Source organism: Hypanus sabinus, chromosome 2 (assembly GCF_030144855.1).
Source record: "Hypanus sabinus isolate sHypSab1 chromosome 2, sHypSab1.hap1, whole genome shotgun sequence".
NCBI lineage: Eukaryota > Metazoa > Chordata > Chondrichthyes > Myliobatiformes > Dasyatidae > Hypanus > Hypanus sabinus.
The window spans coordinates 83,651,250-83,675,051 of NC_082707.1; the positions used below are offsets into that span (position 1 = coordinate 83,651,250).

At 42.3% G+C, this 23,802-nt stretch overlaps 1 protein-coding gene across 1 annotated transcript in view; it reads right to left on the minus strand.

The window, feature by feature from the left end:
• The window catches only part of LOC132403683 (rho guanine nucleotide exchange factor 4-like), a 45,885-nt gene extending 22,649 nt beyond the window's left edge, over positions 1-23,236 (minus strand). Inside the window, exons 1-4 of the mRNA XM_059987243.1 lie at positions 23,152-23,236; positions 22,158-22,237; positions 12,203-12,433; positions 1,458-1,637 (exon numbers count right to left, since the gene is read on the minus strand). Coding sequence (XP_059843226.1) covers positions 1,458-1,637; positions 12,203-12,433; positions 22,158-22,237; positions 23,152-23,236 — 576 coding nt within the window. The remainder of the gene's footprint in view (positions 1-1,457; positions 1,638-12,202; positions 12,434-22,157; positions 22,238-23,151) is intronic.
• Between the last annotated feature and the right edge of the window lie 566 nt (positions 23,237-23,802).

Sequence of the window (23,802 nt, forward strand, 5' to 3'; positions counted from 1 at the left end):
CTGCTCTTTGAGTGCATTTCACCTCACCTAGCAGCAGAGGAGACCAAGGATAGAGAAGTCAGTATGGGAATGGGAGGGGGAATTAGAATGGTTTACAATAGGGGGTGGTAGGTGGCCATTGTGGATGGAACACAGGTACGTCAGATAGATGGTCCATTGTAAGAACTGACAGAAGTGTAAATGTAATGGTAGGGAATGGAGTAGAGAAGGAAAGGATTACACTGGAATTGAAATTAGTTTGTTATTGTCACATGTACAGAGGTACAACGAAAAGCTTGTCTTGCATTAGTGTTCAAATCACCACAGTACTTCGAGGTAGCACAAGGTGAAGCAATAACAGACTGCAGAATAAAGTGGAACGGCTACAGGGAAAGGGCAATGTGGGTAAGCAATATGGACGAAGATCATGATGAGGTAAATTTTGAGGTCAACGGTCCATCATTTCGGATAGATGGAGCTCGTCAGCTTGGGAAGGCAGTCCATCTAAGAGAGGGAAAACTCTGATTTCAAACCTCAGCTGCCTTGCGGCCATACCCACTCATGGGAAAGGCTTCAGGAGTAAACCCTGAGGACACTCTGGAGCTGGAGTCCCAAAGGCAGTCCGACGTTGCCTTCAACCTCGTTCTGCCAACTTCTGTGAAGACACTGGTGCCAAGCTGTATCGGCCCTTGCCCTTCCCTTGGACAACATCGGTGGTGTGGAGAGGGGAGACTTGCAGCAAGGGCAACTGCCGGTCTTCCATACAACCTTGCCCAGACCTGCGCCGTGGAGAGGACACTCTAGCATCGCCTCACCGCGGTGGCAACTAAAGCAAGACTTTCCAGGCGCAGATCCATGGTCTCGCAAGACTAACGGATGCCACCACGGTCCATCATAGAAAGTTTCAAAGGGGATGGAAAGTGAGTGAGAGTATTTGACAAAGAAATGATGATGCAAGATAAACAGAGGTGATACTGAGACAAGATTTAGTAGCAAACCAATAACAAAGAGGATATGCAAGTGATAAAGGCATCACCAGTACTAGCAGCTAAAACATGGAATGAGAAGCTATAGTCTGAAATGTTGAATTCAAAATTGTGGCATGAACTTTACAGAAACTGGTGATCTATTATCATACCTATTATATTGCCTTCCATTTTATCAAAGTTTAGTATTTTCATCGACACTTGCCCTGCACCCCGCTTCCTCTGTACTGCTTTACAACATGCAACATCAGTCCTGACAAAAGCTGAAACTTCCACTCTGCTGAGTGTTTTCAGAGTTCTCAGAAGTCCAACATCAATTTTAGTTGGCCATGCTGGTGGTGTTCACATTGTTTCATACCCTACTGTTCTTACAACAAGTTGAAGCTGCATTAAAATTCCTTCGAACATATCAAGAGCCAGCTTTGTGGCTTGTGGATTTATAGGTGTTTTACACTTGTCAAAGGAAAATTGGAAAAGCTCACTAGTACTCACTTGCTCAATGAAACAGGCACCAAATTCACTCAAGTGGGGTTGCTGTGGATTGTACCTCCTCTCCATACTGGACAGCAATCTCTTGTGCATTTTGTAGATGTCCCCGATGTTTGAAAAGAGACTTACCAACCGTTTGTGAGAGAACAAGTCTTTTGCTTTCTGACACTCTCTGTAGTAACCCTGAAATGAAGAGGTGAAAATGGTTATCTTATTTTTATTTGAGCATTTTGTTCAACAACAGGAATACTTTTTCCCCAATTCATTTAGCATGTTTGTGTTATGGTCCAGTCCGGAACCTGCATTCCGGGTCTTGATCCGGTCCGCATGGTCCGGACTCTGGATCTTGAAGCCGTCCCTCCTTTTGCCCTTGAGCCCAATTAGTCACACCTGTGGATCATCGTGGCTTGTTGGGGCTCAAGAGGCGCACCTGATGCCCATCGGCTGGCGGTGTATATAGGGGGCTCTGGGACTAAGTAGAGCTAGGGGTTGTCCTGTTCCTCTGGTTGCCTGGCTTGGAGTTCCCCTTGTTAAAGATGAGTTCTTTGAGTAAGTCTGGCAGTCACCCTGGACCTAGATCCCTTCCTATCCCTTGCCTCTGTTGGGCAAGCATGGCTGGACTGCTGTTGCCTGGTGGGGGACTCTGCCCCTTTCCATCCCTCACTACTGACAGGTTGTGCCCTGTAACCTACCCAGGTGCCCTGTGACCTGCTCAGACCCCTGTGCTCCTGCCTGGGAGGTCTGGGCCCTGCCTAGGGGTTATGTGGCCTGCCCAGAGGGTTCTGCCCCTTCCTATCCCTCTCCTTTGATGGGTTGTGCCCTGTAACCTACCCAGGTGCCCTGTGACCTGCCCAGGCCCCTGTGTTGCTGCCTGGGAGGTCTGTGCCCTGCCCAGGAGTTATGTAGCCTGCTCAGTGAACTCCGGGATCCTCCTGCCTTGCCCAAACTCCGGGATCAGCCTGCCTTGCCCGAATTCTAAGACTACACCCCCTCCCCTGCCAGCCTGAAGCCCTGATTCAGTAGTTGAAGCATATTCATTTGCTGGGAATCACTTTGCAAATTCAACCTACTGTCTTAACCGGAAGACTCAATTTATATTTAAAACTACAAATTACAGGGGACTTGAGCTTGAGAATCTGTATTAGGGAAAGGTATTGATGTGGGTAGACAAGAACAACACACAGTGAGACTATCTAAAGACAAATCAGGAGTAAAAATGGTCATGCTGAAAAGGGAAAAATATATCATGTCATTAATTCATCATCATCTGGATTACATGCATAGTTTTATCCAACCTCAGCCCATTTTCTATGTTAGCAATGCTGAATATTCCTCAAACCATTTGACACTAAATTTTCAAAACAGCTAGAAAATCAATATTTACGTCAAAGTTCAAAGTAAATTTATTAACAAAGTACAATATGTATATTTTACCAAATACAACCCTGAAATTCATTTTTTTGTGGGAATATTCAGTAATTCCAAGAATCATCATCCAATCTATGAAAGACCACACCCAGCTGTGCACATATAAGAGAAATAATAATAATAATAAATAAACAAACAAACACACAATAAATATTGAGAACATGAGATCAAGAGTCCTTAAAAGTCAATCCATAGGTTGTGGGAACAGATATGGGATGGGGCAAGTGATATCAAATGATGTTATCAGCACTGGTTCAAAAGCTTGATGGTTGAGGAGTAACTGTCCCTGAATGTGGTGATGTGAGTTCTGAGGCTCCTGTACCTTCTTCCTGATGATAGCAATGAGAAGCGAGCATAGCCCAAGTGGTGGATGTTCTTGATGAAGGATGCTACTTTCCTGCGACAGCGCTGCGTATGAATGTGCTCAATGGTGGAGAGGACTTTACCGAAGATGTACTAGGCCATATCCATTACTTTTTGTAGGATTTTCCATTCAAGGGCATTCACATTTCCATAGCAGTCAATATAGTCTCCACCACACATTTATAAGCATTTGTCAAAGTATTAGATATCATATTAAACCTTCAAAAACTTCGAAGGAAGTAGAGGTGCTGCTGTGCTTTCTTCATAATGGCACCCAGGAAATGTTCTCTGAAATGATAACACTGCTGGAATGTAAAATTGTTGACCCTCTCCACCTTTGATCCCCCAAATGAGGTCCAGCTTATGGACCTCTAGTTTTCTTCTCCTGAAGTCAGTAATCATCTCCTAACTCTTGACTGAGACTGGCACCACTCAGCGAGATTTCCAATCTCCCTCCTATATGCTGATTAGTTACCACCTTTGATTTGGCCAATGACTGTGGTGCTATCAGCAAACTTAACTATGGGGTTGGAGCTGTGCTTAGCCTCACAGTCATAGATATAAAGTGAGTACAGGAAGGGGCTAAGCACAAGACCTTGTGATGCACCCATGCTGATGGAGATTGTGGGGGAAATGTTGTTGTCAATCAGAAGTGACTGGGTCTGCAGGTGATGAAATTGAGGATCCCATTGCACAAAGAGGTTAGCCAAAGGCTTAAAACTGCTTGATTAGTTTTGAGGGAATGATAATATTGAATGCCAAGCTGCAGTCAATAAGAAGCCTCCCAATATATGCATCTTTACTGTCTAAATGTTCCAGGGCTGAGTGAAGAGCGAGGAAATGGTGTCTGCTGTGGATCTGGTATGCCTCTAAGCAAATTGGAGTGCATCCAAGTCATCTCTCAGGCAGGAATTGACTTGTTTCATCACCAGCCTCCTAAAGTACTTTATCACTGTGGATGTAATTGCGATTGGCTGTTAGTTATTGAGGTAGTTTACAACATTTTTCTTAGGCATCAGGATGTTTGAGCCCTGCTTGAAGCAGGTGGGTACCTCAGACTGCCAAAGCAAGAGGTTAATGATATTGGTGAACACTCCAACTAGTTTATCAGCACATTTTTTTTTTATTTGGCCAATTGCCTCATCTAGGTTCACTATCCTGAAAGATGCTTTCACATCAGTGACTGCAATCATAGAGTCACCAGGGGCTGTGGGAGTTCGTAGAAGTTCTTTCATATTTTGATGGTCAAAATAAGCAGAGGCATTGTGTGCATCTGGAAGTGAAGCCCTGTTGTTATCTACATCACTTAATTTCACTTTGTAAGAGGTAATACAATTCAATCCCCTCCACAGCTGTTGAGCATCCTTCAGTGATCCAAGTTTAATTTGGAATTGCCATTTTGCCAGTCAGGTGGCTTTCTGGAGAACGTACCTGGACCCTTGTATTTTCCTAGGTCATCAGACCTGAATGCCTCTGATCTGGCCCTCAGCAGATTATGGATATCATGGTTCAGCCAGGGCTTCTAGTTGGGGAAGACTTTGGCTGATTTTGTGGGGATGCACTTGTCTAGGACAGTTTTTATAAAGGCTGTGACAACCATGGTGTATTCATTCAGATCCACTGATGACGCCTTGAACACAGCCCAATCCACAGACTCGAAGCAATTTCTTAGCGGCTTCTCTGCCTCTATCACCACTTCCTTGTTGTTGTCATTTCTGGAGCCTTGCCCTTTAGCCTCGGTCTGTATGCAGGTAGGAGAACGATAGCCAAGTGATCAGATTTTGCAAAACGCGATCTGGGCATGGAACGATAGGCATTCCTTGTCTTAGAGGTCGTGTGTTGGGACCTCTGGTGCTACAGGTAATATGCAGAAGGTAATTGGGCAGAGATAACAAGCCTAATTAAAGTCCTCAGCTGATCTGAAATGGTCTGTGTCCTGTTTGGTGATGGCAACATGCCATCTCAAGTGCCTGATTCCATCAGCCAATGGAGGTATGTAAAATGTGATCAGGATCACAGAGGAGAATTCTCTTGGTAAATAGAATGGTTGACATTTGATCATTAAGTGATCAAGTTTGGGGAAACATGAGCATGAGAAAACTACCACATAGAGTTAATCATGAAACATATCCCCCCCACTCACCTTTTGTCTTTTCTGAATCAGCAGTTCGATCTAGCCTGAATGGGATCAAGCCATGTCTCAGTAAAACACAGAACACAACAATTTCTCATTTCCCACCTATACAGCAATATTATCCTCATGTTCTCAAATGTGACTGCACATTTGCTAACAAGTTGCTGGGTAGAGGGTGTTGTGTATCCAATGTAATCCTTTCACTATAGCTCATAACAAACTTGGCATTTAAGCTAACTCTGCTAACTGCTACCTGACTCAGTGGTGGGAAGGCCTCCTTCAATAAGCAACACATGTCTAGGGATGGCATGATTTGGGTTCATCCAAACAGGGAAGTTGGAATGTTCTGGTGAAGGAACAAGAATTGTGGTGAACACAGTGTAAATACAGCCCCACGCAATGCTATTGTTCACCAGGAAATGTCGGAATAAAGTTACAGTGGAAATATATTTACCAATATTTCAACTTTAGCAAACAGTTTACTGAAAAAGGGCCCATTACGGTTAAAACAGTCTAACTGTGCACATAAACATTGGAGCTCATTCTGTAGTAGTTGGGTGGGTGTATCACTTTACTCACAGCACTGAATTCCCATCAGCAGCCACAGGTCAAGCTTCCCTCGAAGAACATCACTAACAGGCTGGCTAACTCAGAAGTATTGGCATTTCCTCCATGAAACCATTTGTCTGCACAAAACACACCATGCAATAGGGTCTCCCCTTCAGGTGGGATCCTCTAAGCGCCTTCCTTTGTTGTTTCTCCGCACCGCCTAACAAAAGACCCCAAACTAGACTCCTGTCCTTCAGAAAACTGATCGCACCCAGCCCTCTCAAAACTTCCATCACATCCCACTGCATAGGAAGTTACAACACATACCAAGGCACAGGCCACTGACTGACACAACATTCTAAATGGAGTAAAAGGCTCCTTATCTCCTACTGAAACCAAAGTTCTAGTTTATGAAGCTTGCTAACAGAGCACATTGTGTTTGCAGAAAACTGCTAAAATAAAATGCTGGACAGCATAGCAGTAGAAATACAGTTTTAACCAGGGCATTACATTAATATTTCAGTAATATTTGAGTAATATTATAAATATGTTGTTTGATTAAGTATTCTTTGTTGTTTATATAATTCATTATGGTGAAATGTGAAACAGATTCAGCAAAGCTAGAAATGTCTTCAGATCAATAAGCAACATATGGGGATCAACCAAGTACAGCGCCCAGGCCAAGGTGAAGCTGCACCAGAGCTCTGTTCCTTCCCCGTTCTTGTACGGGTCAGAATGTTGGCACATGACAGGGAGCAACCTTGCAAAGCTTTCGTCATTCTATACCATGAGCCTTCAGAAGATCCTCTGTGTTTCCTGGCCAAGAAAGATGTCCGCCCACACCCCTGCTCCTTCACTGTCACTGGCAGGACATGGCCACAATCATCACAAGGAAATGTTGGAGAAGGTTGGGGTATGTGATGAGAAGAGACGGCAACTCCATCATTAAGACAGCAATTCATTCGACCCTTGATGGGCAGAGGAAAAATGGGGACCAAGGACAACTTGGTGCTGTATAGTAGAGGCCCTGAGCCACACCTGGAGCACAATAGAGAAGATGACTAAGGACAAACAGAGATGGGGGGACCCTCATTGCTGCACTAAATGCCAATAGTGTAATGGGCAGAGTGTATGTGTGTGACAGCCTGTGAATTGATGCATCATGATGTTATGCATTGCTTAAAGACAAACTAAGATTTGCATCTCTTGGTATAGTGGTTACCTGAAAGCAAGCCAAAACCACTCAGAGTCTAAGCACGGGGTTGACACTCTATGATGCGGTATGAAACCACGGTAACTTAGTTCCGAATTTCAAAAGAATACATTCCTTGATTAAGAAACCCGCAAAGATGAACAAGCTAAACACCGAAGAATCTGCCAGAGGAACCCAATGGGTTGAGCAATGACTTTGGGAGTAAAAAAGCTGTGGATGTTTTGGGTTGAAACCTTGTATATTTCAGTCCTGACCCAAAACATTGACAATTCCTTTCCTCAACAGACTTTCAAAGCTCAAAGTAAATTTTATTATCAACGTACATATATATCACCATATACAGCCCTGAGAACTTGCTCAAACCATTGCAGATTGCAACATCTGTCTCCACCAGTGAGGCTATAAAATCTACAAATCTCTTGTAGAAACATAGAAACATAGAAAATAGGTGCAGGAGTAGGCCATTCGGCCTTCAAGCCTGCACCGCCATCCAGTATGATCATGGCTGATCATCCAACTCAGAACCCTGTACCTGCTTTCTCTCCATACCCCCTGATCCCTTTAGCCACAAGGGCCATATCTAACTTCCTCTTAAATATAGCCAATGAACCGGCCTCAACTGTTTCCTGTGGCAGAGAATTCCACAGATTCACCACACTCTGTGTGAAGAAGTTTTTCCTCATCTCGGTCCTAAAAGGTTTCCCCATTATCCTTAAACTGTGACCCCTCGTTCTGGACTTCCCCAACATCGGAAACAATCTTCCTGCATCTAGCCTGTCCAATCCCTTTAGAATTCTATACATTTCAATAAGATCCCCCCTCAATCTTCTAAATTCCAGTGCATATAAGCCTAGTCGATCCAGTCTTTCTTCATATGAAAGTCCTGCCATCCCAGGAATCAATCTGGTGAACCTAGGGTGAATCTTGTGTTCTGAATCCTCGGGTGCAAAAAGAAGTGACTGTGCAGAAAACAAGAGTTCCTTTTAAATCTGCAAAATTCCTTTGTCTCTGCAGAAGACCAGAGGTCTGGAAAACTGCAACTATATTGATGCTGTTCCAGAAAGGAGTGAGGCAGACATATGTTAGTCTAATATCTGTCAATGGGAAAATACCTGCACTTGTTATTTACTAGTTAACAGCATGACATTTGGAAAGCCATAAGATAACCAAACACAATCAATATGCTTCCATGTGGGGAAAATCATGTGTGACATATTTGTTAGGATGAAACAGACAGATAGATACAAAGGAATAAATAGGCATTGTGTATATGGATTTCCAGAAGGCATTCAATATGTTGTAGGGCATAATATCACTGCAGAAGATGAAATTGCATGGAATGGGAGCGATGCATTAGCCAAATAAGAGATGAGCAGTCTGTAGCTGCTGGGGTGCTACAGAGATCAATACTAGGAACTCAATTATTAATATACTGTATTAATGATGTTGTTGTTGCAAACAAGTGCACTGCAGCCATACTTACTGAAAATACAATGTAAGGTTGTGAGTAGAGCACCCAGAACATGCAAGGAGATATGACTTATTTATGTAGATGGTAGAAGTTGACAGATTCCAAAAGCAAACAAGAGAAAACCTACAGAAGCTGGAAATCCAAACAACACACACAAAATGCTGGAAGAACTCATCAGGCCAGGCAGCATCTATGGAAAAGAGTCAACAGTTGATGTTTCGGGCTGAGACCCATCATCAGGACTGTCCTATTAGTATTTTATGGGAAAATTTGGAAGGAAGAATGCAAGATCTATTTAAAAGAGAACACGACCATGAAATGAAGAGGGATCAGTGAGGCTGATGAGCTGATACAGCATGTAATTAGCAAGACTAATAGGATATTGGTCTTTATTGCAGTCAAAAATAATTCTAAAAGTAGGAACATTTTGAGGCAGGCTTCACAAGTCTATTAAGATTATACGTCATAAAGTTATATAGAAAAAAAGCAAGCCACCAAATCCACGGCACCAATGAAGCAACAATTTTAAACTAATCCCATTAAATTCTCTCCCATTCCCACCAATTTCCCTAAAGCACACCAGAGACAACACCCAGTGGTTAATTAACCTAACAACTCCCATATCTAGGCTTTGGGAAAAAGCTAAGCACACGGAAGATTCAACAGGTAGAAGCAAAGATCAGGATTTATTCTGGGGTTCGTTGCACAACTATACCTAGAGAGTAACTGTATGTGGAGTACTGTGTGTAATTTTGATCTCTTCCTGAAAGGAAGTATGTGTTCGCATTTGAAGCAGTGCAGAGAGAGGTTGATTCCTGAGAAGAAGTGGTTGATGTATCAGGTAAGGTTGACCACGTTGGAATACAGAAGGCTAAGAAGTGGTAGTATTGCAACAGATATGATTCTAAGTGGGGATGATAGATGGATGCTGAGAGGAAGATTTCCCTAGTGGGGGTATTTAGAACTAGGGGCATCAATATTTCAGTATAATAAGTTCCTCATTTAAGACGGAGTGAGGAGAAAATTCTTGCCTCAGGGAAATGTGAGTCATTGGAGTTCTCAACCCAAGAAAGCTGTGGAAGAGGAGTCACTGAATATATTCAAGGTCGTAACTGTGAGAGGTTTAAACCAGAGGAGAGTCAAGGAATGTGGAGTTGAGGCTAAGAATGAATTTGCCGTGATCTTATTGACTTAGACAGGCAGCCAACTATTCTAATCCTCTCCCTGTTACGTGTGTTCTTGCTGTACAGGAAAAATTAGATAAAGTAGGATTTTTTTAGGGTAGAGGAAGTTGAGAAGACATCAGATAGAGGAGTTCTAAATAAGTGGGACAGATAGAATACACAAAGAGAATTTTCTCATTGGTGTAAGAGTCAAGATCAGAGAACATAAATTAAAAAAAAGAAATGGAAAATGCAGCAAGGTATCAGGGAAGTGGAAGGGAAAAGGTGAGAAGCTCCGTTAATGCAGCAGAGTTAGCATCTGGCAGATTCAACTGCGGCTTTTAAAAAGGAATCAACACATGAAGGAAGAATAATTGCAGCACCATGGGGACACAGCAGAGGAATGGAACTATCAGTATTGCCCCTGCCAACAGATGTTACAGGCTCAAGGGGCTAAAATTCTTTATCGAAGGATTATAAATCTTTGAAATCTTCACCTGAAAATTGCTGATGCTCAGGACTAAAACTTATTGATCACAGGACGTATTTTGGGAAGATAGATAAGATACAGGGCCAGTTGTGATCATATTGATTCTGATTCACAGAAAATGCTGACTTCTGGTTCTGTTTCTCGTATTCTTATCTCCTTAAATTGAAAAGTGTCAGATAACTGTACTTTATATCTTTCGACTGCCTACCTCGTAAATGTCCCGTAAATTTTTTACATACTGCATCTCTGTATTGATGATCTCAGTGACAGTATGTGCTCTCCTGTTGTCTACGTCAGGCAAGTCTGAGTTAATTTCCGGAAACGGTTTGAGACCAGGTAAGGATGTCTCCAGTGGATTATCTGCTTCCCGTTCATCCTTAGAATCTAACTTCACAAACACAGGCAGAAGTTTATTTTTTTAAAATATCTTACGTAAATGTAATTACACTATAAGACAGCAAAATAAGATGAACCGTGCCATGCTTCTCTTTGAGTCTGCTCTGCCATTCAATTATAGCTGATATTTTTACCCCCATTCTCCTGCCTTCTCCCTGTAACACTTAACACCCTTTTCAGTCAAGTGCCTATCAATCTCTGCATTAAATACACCCAATGGTTTGGCCTACACAGCCCTCTGTGATAGCACCACCCTCTGGCTGAAAAGATTTCTCTTCACCATGTCCTATTATTCTGAGGCTAGCCCTCAGATCACAGAGAATCTTAGACTCTCCTATTAAAGGAATCATCTTCTCCACATCCACTCTATCCAGGCCTTTCGGTATCCAGTAGGTTTCAAGGAGATTCTTATCATTCTGAATTCCACTGAGTATGGTCCAGATTTTAAATACTTCTCGTCTGTTAAGTTTTTCTTTTCTCGAGTCGTTCTTGGAAACTTCCTTTTGATCCACTCCAGGACCACCACTTCCTTTCTTTGATAAAGTGCCCTAAACTGCACACAATATTCCAGATGGGGTCTGACAAATGCCTTATAAAGCTTCAGCAGTACATCGTTGCTTTTACGTTTTAATCTTCCTGAAATGAATGTTAACATTTCATTTGCATTCTTTACTACGGACACAATGTGCAACTTACTCTATCCATCCTTTTCAGGGAATCCTGAACTATGATTCTCAAATCCCTTTAAACCTCTGGTTCCTGACTGTTTTCCTCATTCAGAAAATAGTCTACACCTTTATTCTTCCTGTCAAGTGTGCATAACCCCACACTTCCCTATGCTGTTTCCATTTACCACTTCTTTGCGCATTCTCTTAACCTGTCCTAGTCCTTTGGTACGTTACTTGTTCCTCCACCTATCTTGAACCTATCCGCAAACTTGGTCACAATGCCATCATTTCCTTCATCCAGATCACTCATGTATTTCGGCCCCAGTACTGACAACTGCAGAACTCCACTAATTAACAGCAACTGTCCAAAAATGGCCCCATTCATCTCCAATCTCTGACTTCTACCAGTCAGCTAATCTTCTATCCATACTAATACCTTGCCTTTAACACCATGGGCTCTCATCTTGTTGTAAGCAGCCTCACTTACAACTCCTTGTCAAAGACCTTTGGAAAATCCATTTAAATAACAACTACCAACTCAGCTCTGTGTAAACTTCATGTTACCTCCTCAAAGAATTCAAACAGGCAATTTGTGAAGATCGTATTACACTCTGTAGGACTCAGTCCAATATATTAAATTACAGGCATTTACATCCTTTTGTTTTTATATGTTTTTCTGTGCAGTAGTGGTGGCCTTAGATCTGTAGCCCTCAAACTCTTTGAACTTTGTAATATTATCTTTGGAATGGAGACCTTTATGTTACTTTCCTATGTTTTCAATCTATGAAAAATGTAGATTTAAACCTGAGAAAGCATTGGATTTGAATAGAGGCAATTGTTACTGTGGTTTCTGGTTTGTCACTTGTACCTTACCTCAAGAATATCACTTAATCCAGCGAATACTTTAGCATGATAACTTTGATTGATTGGGTGCTTTTCAAACAGAGAGGCTTCTGCCTCCTCTAATATGGACAGAGATGCCAGCATTTCAGTGATTAATACGTTATTTTTTGACGATGATTGTTCTGGGACAGGATTTTCAGGTTTGGCATAGTTCTCATTGGACTCTTCGTTGGCTTTATCTGATGGTTCGCTTTGTCTATACTGCAGGAATAGAAAGAAAAATCATTTAATAGTTACTGTCAATATAATCCTCCCATTTATAAGTATGAAGTTCGCTTCAAAGAAAGCAATAAAGATTCCTGTTTATTATATGGAGTTCAGAGATTGTAAGCTATTGGAATTCTTCATTTGGCAAACACAAGGAAATCTGCAGATGCTGGAAATTCAAGCAACATACACAAAATGCTGGTGGAATGCAGCAGGCCAGGCAGCATCTATAGGGAGAAGCACTGTCGACACTGACGTTTCAGGCCAAGACCCTTCGTCAGGACGAAGGGTCTCGACAGTGCTCCTCCCTATAGATGCTGCCTGGCCTGCTGCGTTCCACCAGCATTTTGTGTGTGTTGCTGGAGTTCTTCATTTAATGGCTTGAAACACTCAAGACAGCAACTCATAGATTTTTGGACACTAGAGTCATAATTTCTGGTCTTTGGTTGGGAAAATTGATGAGGCACAAAATTAGGTGTGGTCCTTTGCCAGGCTTAAAGAGCCTAGTCCTGGTTCTATTTCTCCTCATCCTACATCCTTATATGATTGAACCTTGAGGGCCCATCGTCAGAATTAGAAGCATAGAATTAATCTTTCCATTCATGGAGTGGTCAGGGACACAGTTATAAGGCACAATGATTAGTTGATACAATAATTCTAGCTTTCACGTACACATTCAAATGACTGATAGACTTTATGTGTGTTACATAGAAACACACATAAAAAACACACATAGAAACACAGAAAACCTACAACAAAATACAGGCCCTTTGGCCCACAAAGCTGTGCCGAACATGCCCTTATCTTAGAAATTACCTACGGTTACACATAGCCCTCTAGTTTTCTGAGCTCCATGTACCTATCCAGGAGTCTCTTAAAAGACCCTATCATATTCGCCTCCACCACCGTCGCTGCCAGCCCATTCCACGCACTCACCACTCCCTGCGTAAAAAAAAACTTATCCCTGACACCTCCTACTTCCAAGCACCTTAAAACTGTGTCCACTCGTGCTAGCCATTTCATCCCTGGGAAAAAGCCTCCGACTATCCACACAATCAATGCCTCTCATCATCTTATACACCTCTATCAGGTCACCTCTCATCCTCCGTCGCTCCAAGGAAAAAAGGCCGAGTTCACTCAACCTGTTCTCATAAGGCATGCTCCCCGATCCAGGAAACATCCTTGTAAATCTCCTCTGCACCCTTTCTATGGCTTCCATATCCTCCCTGTAGTGAGGCAACCAGAACTGAGCACAGTACTCCAAGTGGGGTCTGACCAGGGTCCTATATAGCTGCAACATTACCTCTCGGTTCTTAAACTAAAGCCCATGATTGATGAAGGCCAAAGCACTGAATTCCTTCTTAACCACAGAGTCAACCTGCGTAGCAGTTTTGAGTGTCCTATGGCTTCGGACTACAAGATCCCCGTGGGCCTCCACACTGCCAAGAGTCTTAACATTAATACTATATTCTGCCACCATATTTGACCTACCAAAATGAACCACCCCACATTTATCTGGGTTGAACTCCATCTGCCACTTCTCAGCCCAGCTTTGCATCCTATCAATGTCCCGCTGTAACCTCTGACAACTCTCCACACTATCCACAACACCCCCAGCCTTTATGTCATCAGAAAATCTACTAACCCATCCCTCCACTTCTTCATCCAGGTCATTTATAAAAATCACAAAGGGAAGAGGTCCCGGAACAGATCGCTGAGGCACACCACTGGTCACCGACCTCCATGCAGAATATGACCCATCTACAGCCACTTTTTGTGTTTTGTGGGCACAAAGCAATGTCCCCTTGGATCATGTGCCTCCTTACTTTCTCAAGAAGCCTTGCATGGGGTACCATCAAATGCCTTGCTGAAATCCATATACACTATATCTACTGCTCTACCATCATCAATGTGTTTAATCACATCCTTAAAAAATTCCACCAGGCTCGTAAGGCATGGCCTGCCTTTGTCAAAGCCATGCTGACTATTTCTAATCATATTATGCCTGTCCAAATGTTCAGAAATCCTGCCTGTCAGGATCTTCTCCATCAACTTACCAACCAATGTTAATGAGCCTCATTCAAATATGCAAGAATAGGCCATAAACTGCTTCACACACAATAGCAACAAATCACTTTCTCATCATCCAAACACTGAAGTACCCTAGCAAGATGTGAAGGATGCATAGAAAGAAATATAAAGCCAATTTAAAAATAAAAGTTTGGGACATCCCTTTTCACCAGCTAAGACTGCAGAAGTGTAATTTTATTCAGATTTTACTGAGAACTGGTTTCAATTAGTGTGTTCACTTAAGGAAATAGTTAAATATTAAAGTTGATAGGAAAATCACAAAGATATTCTTTAACTCCTGCCCCCAGTATTGTCTGGACAGAATTCTATGATTAAGTTTGGATTTAGGTTGAAGGGAAAGAGCATGTGATATTGAGCTTGTGTTTCAATGTTTCAACAAGTTCTCTCTCCGGAAGTCAATGTATTGTATAGGATTGGTTTCCAGTCTCACTGAACCATTCCTAGCTGTGTTATAGGTCCAAGAACGTGAAACAAGCTGACGTTGGAATTTGTAGCACAAGATCTTGATCTTGATCCCACTCCCTGAGCGGTTATGCCTGATCCAAGAGAGATCTAGTTCCAAGACTAGTGGCATGAATACGTTGTGGAGTCTGATATCACAATTACCAACACAGGAAGGTTCTTTTCCCGAAAACAGGCTCTTCAATTTCTCGAACTGTAACCTTGTCTCCTCATTCATGGTGACCTTTCACTCCCTTGTTTGTCAAGAACACTTTGAACTCTGGCTTAGAAATATTTATGGATTCTGCCCTTTTGGAAAAAGGGTAAGTTTCAAAAGTTTGTGACCCTTGAGAAAATACGGTAGCTTATTTTAAAATAATGACCCTTGATTTTAATTCTGTCACGAGCGGAAACATCCTTTTCACACTCAACTGAGTAAAGAACCCTTGGGATCTCATATGTTTCAAACAAATTCTCCCTCACTCTTCCCAGCTCAGCAGATGCAAGCCTCAGTAAACTTCCAGATGCTATGATTGTGGAGCTGGGAAGGGTGGGGGCAAGTGGGAAAAGATTGCACCTCGGTGAAATGGGAGAAAACACTCAATGTGCCTTACCCGAAGACGCTGCTTCAATGGCAAATGATAGAGAAACAGGCCTCATTCTCCTTCAGTTGTTTGGTTTCCTGAGGCCCATTAAAAGCTGAGGACACTGCCTATTTATTTATTTATTGAAATACAGCTTGGAAAATGCCCCATTGTCGCATCGCCCAACAACCCCTGATTTAACTCTAGCCTAATCACAGGACAATTTACAATGACTAATTAACCTACCAACTGATACGTTTTTGGACTGTGGGAGGAAACAGGAACACCCAGAGGAAACTCATGTGGTCACAGGGATGACATGCAAATTGTTTGCACATGTCAGAATTAAACTCTGAACTCTGACATCCCGAAGTGTATAGCATCATCTTAAACCCTACGTTTCTGTGGCGCCCAACAGATGAACAGAGAGAACTTTTGGCCCAATGAATCCATACTGATCATCAACTACACAATTACTCTAACCCTACATTAATCACATTTCATTATTCTCTCCATGTCCCCATGAATTTCCTTTTGATTCTATCACTCCCTACAAACTAGGAGCACATTACAGAGGCTTATTAATCTACCTACTTGTATGCTTTTGGGGTTTGGGACCAAGTTTGAGCACCCAGTGGAAACTTTTTTTTAATGTTTATTTATTGAGATACAGCATGAAATAAGTCCTTCCAACACTTAGATTTAACCGGAGGCTAATCACGGGTCAATTTACAATGACCAATTATCCTACCAACCAGTATGTCTTTGGACTGTGGAAGGAAACTAGAGCTCCTGGAAGAAGCCCATGTGGTCACGAGAAGAACGTACAAACTCCTTACAGTCTGTGGCGGGAATTGAACCTATACTGTGAAGCGCTGTGCCACACCACTGTGCAACCTAAGGGGAATGAGATTTTGCTCGAGAGAATACATAGGAGATCCACCAGGATGTTGCAGGATTGGAGGGCTTTAGTTATGTGGAGAGATGGAGAGGCTGGGTTTATTTTCCCTGGAGGGAAGAAGCTGAAAGCTGACCTCGCACAAGATTATGAGAGGCTTGTCAGTAGGGTAACTTGAACTTTGTCCCACATAGAAGGTATATCAAAACAAGTAGGCATATTTTAAAGTGAGAGGTAGGAGCTTTAAAGGGAACCTGAGGTGTAATTTTTTTTACACCCAGAGGGCGTGATGTCTGGAAGGCATTGCTGGAGAAGGTGGTGGAATGAGATATAATCACTATGTTTCTGAAGCATTTAGACATGTACTTCAATAGGTAATGCATAAAAAGATATATTCATTAGACAGCTAATGGGCAAATAGGTTGGCATGTACTTGAAGAGAGAAAGGCTCAGTTCTGTGCAGTACAACTCCATGACTCTATCTTTAAGTGAATAGATTTGATGTGGGATTATTAACATTTCAACATCATATCTGAATAATCATCATATTTATTATTAACTGTTTAAATCTCCTGCAGCCCTACTCATCTCCGAAGCACATTCTCAAGCAAAATCTCATCTTTCTTAGAGGTATAACTGGTAGAATGGCTCTTCACAGCACCAGAGACATGAGTTCACATGCTGTCCAACTGGATTTGGATATTCTCCGTGTATCATGTAAGTTTCCACTGGGTGCTCAAACTTGGTCCAACATCCCAAAGGTGTACAAGTACATAGATTAATTGGCCTCTGTAAATTGCTGCTGGTTTGTAGGGAGTGGTAGAATCAAGAGGGAGTTAATGGGGATGTGGAGAGAAAAATGAAATGTGAGTAATGTAGGATCAGTATGGATTCATTGGGCTGAAAAGCTTTTTTCCATGTTGTATAGTGCAGTTACCAGAACTGTATACTTATTTCCCCCTCTCTATTTATCTGTTGTAACTTGTTGGATGCCACAGTAGCACAGGGGTTAGAGCAATGCTGTTTCCTTTGGGTTGTTAGAGTTCAGAACTCAGCTCCAACATAATTTGTAAGGAGATTGTATGTCCCCCTGGTGGAATATGTGGATTTTCCCCAGGTGCTTCTGTTTCCTTCCACAGTCCAAAGACATATCAGTTAGTCCATTAAAGCTGGAGCTGGGGAAGACTGTAATCTCCTCTGTCCCAGCAACTCATTTCAAATCTTTAAGTCAAATGGAATCATCATCATCAGGGCCGTGCCCAGTTTGAGCTCTGACTGCCATGGCCCACACACTCCTGTTTTGGGTCAAGTGGATCAATTCATCTGTATTCATTTCTAGTTCTCTGGCTGCTGTCTCCATCATCATTTGTCTTTGCCTTCCTCTTGCCTTCTTCCCTTCAATCTTTCCCATAATTACCGTGCATTCTAACTCCTCTTTCCTAATCACATGTCCAATGAAGCTACATTGCCTTTTCATGATCTCATACATTATTTCTCTTTTTGTGCTTGCTCTGTTCATGACATCCTTGTTAGATATTCGTTTCATCCATGATATTCTTTGCATCCTCCTCAGAAACCAAATCTCTGCTGCTTCAATTCATTTCCTCTTGTTACTAGATATTGTCCAACATTCAGATCCATATAACATAACTGGATAAACGTAACATTTCAGTACTCTGAGGCAGGTTGTCATGCCTAGTTTAGTGTTGTTCAGTGTATTCTTCATTCTCGTAAAGGTGTCTTTTGCTATCTCTATTCTTCTTTTAATTTCCATGTCGCACCTGCCATCTGATGTCACTCAGCTTCCTAAGTAGCAAAAGTTCTGTACTTGTTTTCTGTCTTCCCCGTTTATTCTCAACCTGCAGATAGGATTCTCCTTCTTTTTGGATATCATCATACATTCTGTCTTTTTGCAATTGATAGACAGACCCATTTTTGCACTTTCTTCAACAAAGTAACAATGAAGTTTTGTAGTTCTCCCTCCGTATTTGCAATTAACACAGTGTCATCCACATATCTGAAATTATTGATGTTTTCACCACCAACTTTGATTCCCAAGATGTCTCTTATTTTTTGTAGTATTGTTTCACTGTACACATTAAACAAATCAGGGGAGAAAACACATCCTTATCTAACGCCTCACTTGATTTTCATAAACTGACTCACTTCTCCATCTATTCTTACAGTGGCAGTTTGTTCCCAGTACAGATTTCTGATTAGGTGGAGGTCTTTCAAATCTAGATCTAGAGTCTCCTGTAATATTTCAAATAACTTATTGTGCTTCACTTAATAAGTGCTTTTGTGTAGTTGATAAAACAAACAATCTGTTTGCACTTGACTAGCTCATTCTGATAGTATCCTTAACATCAATATCGTGTTTCTTGTACCTTTGTCTTTCAAAACCCATTTTGTTCTTTACCTGTTTCAGCTTGTATCTTACTTTTAGCTCTTGTCATCAAAATTCTTAGAAGTATCTTGGTGATATGACTCATTAAACTTATGGTCCTATGTAATTCACATTCTATTGCTCCAGATTTCTTAGGAAGAGTGATAAGTTTTTCAATTCCATAATCTTCAAGGGTGATAATTTGTTCTGTTACTAATTCATCAGGGCCTGCTGCCTTTCCTTTCTTTATCTTATTTATTGCATTACAATCTTCAGATTATAAAATACTTGGACCTTCAACGTTCTTCTTAATTTCTGGTTTATCGCCTCGATCGTCTTCAAACAATTCCTGAATATACTCAGTCCATCTGTTCATAATCTCATCTTTTTCCATGATAGTGGTACCATCCTTTGCTTTCAAACATCCACCTGAAGAACAGAGGAGCTTTCTACCAGTGGTATTCTTGATTTGGTGATGTACCCATTTTGGATCAGTAATAGGGATTCTTTCTAGTTGCTCACATTCCTGGTTTAACCATTTTTCTTTGGCTTTTTGACATAAGCTTTTAACTTTTTTATCTAAGGACTTGCCATGTTTTCATCAATAAGAATTCCTACTCCATTAGTATGGATGTTCCACAAGAATAAATTACTGTTTCATTTCTATTCTGACATGTTCCAGCACCTGTCCATCAAACTTTGCTAATTCCCATGATGGTAATCTTTAGTCCTTCCATGTCATTTATCACATTGTCCATCTTCCTGCTTGATATAGGGTTCTTACATTCCAAGTGGCAATAATTTTCTTCTGTTTTACTTGAATTTTATGAGCAGTAGCTTGATGATGGTCAGGGATCACCTGAATGAAGCATCTTCAGAATTGTCTTGAAGATCCTCTTGACGCTGTTGTTGTGCGATACATTTTGTGAGTTTGACCATGGTTTTCTTAGCAAATAGATTTTAGGAATCCTAGTATCCAGCAACGGTGGTTTGCTATTGCCTTCTGTTGGGCGAATTGAAGAGATCGCCATTTCTCTTCCCAAATGTTCATCCGCCTGTACTATAGCCGTTGTCATTTGAGGCCCTAGCTCATCTGCCTTCTCCGTCATAAGTTCAGTTACTGAACCTGCCGGATCTGCCGTTGGCCTTCACTCGTATCCTGAGCAGGAACCTTTGCAGGTGCTACCGTTCCGGGTCAGAGTGGCCCTGGGAGCAATGAAGGTCTAAGGGGTAACTCCATTTTCCCCAAAGCTCTGAAAGTCCCCAATCAGAGCCTCATCACCAGTTGCAGTTTAGAGTCATACCCAGGTCTGCAAATTTAATCACAAAACTCTTTTTCACTGACCTGCACTGTTGATTTCAGCAGGGATCTTTTTGCAAAGGGAGGCATTTCGAATTTAAGTGCTCCGGTTCTGAGCTATAGCTTTACGACAGATATACTGCTTTGGATTTAGTCAGGTGTGCTGGATGACGTCAAGTAGCACAGTCAACACACAGTTGGCTCAGCTGCTCATGACTATGAAGGCTGCTGTGGTAGAAGGTCTGTTTGTAAGGAAAGCAGATGCTTTTGCAACTCAAGTTAATTTCCTGGATGGTGTGCTTCATCCTTGGTGTGAGGATCAAGGATTCTCCGAGTGGTTGGAGAGCATCCTGGAGCATGTATATGAATAGCTAGTTGCTATGGTGCCCAAGAATATATTTATCCCGAGAATGGAAAGTATCTTGGCAGCACTCTCTTACAATCAGTCAACACTGATGTCAAAGTTAACAATAGATCAGCAAAAGCCAGCTCTTGGCTTTGAAAGACTGTGAAGCAAAATGCGAAAAGAAAGATGGATGTGCTCAAAGACCAAGCTGAAGATGATTTGTGTTATTGTCATACCCACTTCATGCTTGCAAGATTTGGACAGTGTGCTGCAGACATGCCAGACAGCTTAACCACTTCCACATGACCTATCTGAACAGAATATGTTGCATTAAGTGACAAGAGAAGATTTTAAACTCACAGATTCCATTTCAAATAAATCTTTGCAGCATTTACACATGTCAAAATGGCACATCAGAAGGACATCTGATGACAGAAAACCCAAACAGTCACTTCAAGGAGAGTTGACTGAAGGCAAATAGTCACCTGGCTGATAGAAATGGAGATTCTATAATAATCCCTGAGGAGCGTGTAGGTTTTTGCAAATAAAACAAAGTGAGGTGTTATTTGTTTACTGAAACCCATAACACATTTTATTGAACTCCAAACCTAAATACCAAAACGCGCTAAAAATCTTTACACAATTACATCTTCATATCAGACCAGCCTCTTAAAGTGAAACCTCAACTCAATGTCAGTGGTTGTGAATTATATACAGTCGGCCCTCCTTATCCACAAGTTCTGCATGTGCGAATTCAACCAACTGTGAATCGAGAAACCCTGGAAGTGCTCTTCCAGCACTCGTTGTTCGAGCATTGTTCGCCTCGCGCCTCATTCATTCGCTGCTTGTGTTGTGCGTGAGAGGAACATGTACAACACACACAAAATGCTGGTGGAACACAGCAGGCCAGGCAGCATCTATAGGAGAAGCACTGGCGATGTTTCGGGCCGAGACCCTTCATCAGGAACACGTACATTTTTTTTTCTTGTCAATATTCCCTAAACATTACATTATAACAGCTATTCACATAGCATTTACATTGTATTAGGTATTATAAGTAATCTAGAGATGATTTAAAGTTTACTGGAGGATGTGCGTAGGTTATATGCAATTACTATGCCATTTTATATAAGGGACTTGAGCATCCATATTTTTTGGTATCTGCGGGAGGTCCCAAACCAATCCCTCATGGATAAGGAGGGCCGACTGTATATTTCTCCCAATTACATTACCCCCGAATTCACTAAATCCAGCACTCTCAGGTCCTGTGTTCCATGGGTGGAGGAACGGTGGGTGTTTCTGGCTCATCCAAAGGTGTGTTAACATGCTCATGGTCATAACGCCAGGGCCATGGCGGTGGAATACTTTAAACCTTGGTAGGCCAGCTTAAGGCGATCTACTGACGTACATTCAGGTTTACTCCTCTATGATAAAAGTATTATCTCCCTGCTCCAAAATGTGGAACGGGCCATCATTAAGTGGGCCTAAGGGGGTGTGGACGTGCATTATGATGGACGAAAACAAACGAGGTGGAATGTAGTTCAACAGGAACCCAAGAGTGCTGTACTCCTGATGGGAGGTAGGAATAGGTGCAAGGGAATTGAATTTACTAAGGAGGTGGAATGCTGTTGGGAGGCCAACCAGGCGGTCATGGTGTCAGGCATGAAATCACCTGGCACTCATAATGGTTGCCCGTATACCAACGCAGCTGCGGACAACTGCATGTCTTCTTCGTGGAGCTGTTCTGAGCCCCTGCAGGACCCAATGGAGATGATCATGCCAATGCCCATAGGTCAGGGAAGCCCTCTGAGCAGCCTTTAAGGAGTGGTGGACTGCTGATGATATGCCATGATGTGATATAACCTAATGGCGAGGCTCTGGGCCATCACAGCCCAGAGGCCTGAAACGAATCGGGGACTGCGGCAATGATCAAGGGATCAGATGTGCGGCAATCACCATTGGATCGAGGGACCATATGAAGATGTGAAGCCCAGGGGGTATTCAAGCGGCGTACAATGCTGAGTCTTTCCATGTTGGCAAACTCAGCCTTTGCAGGTGCCAGCTTTTCTGAGTCCAATCTACGCGCACAGGCATGGACTAGTCAGCCAGCTTGTGAATGTGGAGCTCAACCCCATATTTTGTGACTGTTGTGGAGAATGTGAGCGTGCTGAGGTTTGAGAATTTGCCCAGCAATTGAGAAAACTCACATGCAGAGGTGCGTGCACTTGACAGAGTTGTTGTGGGGAAATTTCTGGGGGAGCAGGCTAATGACATCCACAAGCTGGCAGTTCTTCGATCAACTAGCAGTCCTTGGGTACACAGGAAATCTGTACCGAGCCACTAAACTCTAGCCACTTTAGCCAGGACTAAGTCCCATGTGTAATGTCACCCACTGAAGCAAGGCATCAACTGTTGTGTCTGTAAGTCTGGATCCTGCTGCCATTGGCAACCTCCAGCGAGGTTGTGTTGCTTTTGCCTTATCAATAGGCGATGCTGTTAGCACTCTCACTTGAGCACTCGTGTCACACAGGAAGTGTTGCCCTGAATGGGTGTCTGTAATGGACGTCCCTGGCAACTGGAACCCATGGTGTTCTCAGACTTCTGACGTGCCAGTGTGCTGGCACTGTCAAAGCTGCAAAGCAGTCGGCACTTCCTAGTGTTCGTACCAAAGCGAACATGGTAAAAGCACAGACCCGGCTTTGTCTGTTTTGCAGCCTTGGGTGTCCTTATGTTTGGGGCCTTGCTGACCATGCTTATTGAGGTAGAGAAAGGAGGAGGAATGATGCAGGACTGCCTAGTTGTATAATCCAAGTGACGGCATTTTGCTCCCAAAACTCTGGCAGTTTCAAAGCGACTGCATTGGCCGACATGTTGAGTGTCTCTGAAATTGTCCGAGGGCATCAGAGACACCAACGTAGGCTTTTGCAAATAAAATGAAGTCAGGCATTTTATCTTTAAAGAAACCCATAAGACATTTTATGATCTGCAAAACCTAAACACCAAAGCCTGCTAAAAATCTTTGCATAATCATGTCGTCACACCAGACCAACTTCTTTAAGTGGAACTCCAACTCAATGTTGGAGGTTGAGAATTATATACATTTCTCCTGACTATGCTACCCTACAAGTTGATGCTTCCCAATGGAACTTTGAATTTTCCTGTTTGACTTGCCCACATACAAATCAGTGCTCACACATATGAGGAAGTGAAAATGGAGGAAGCAAAGTGGAAAAGAGAATCTGGCAATCAGGAACCACTAACACTACACAACCTTACACCTCTGTCACCTGTGTGAAAGGAACCTTTGCATCTCGTTT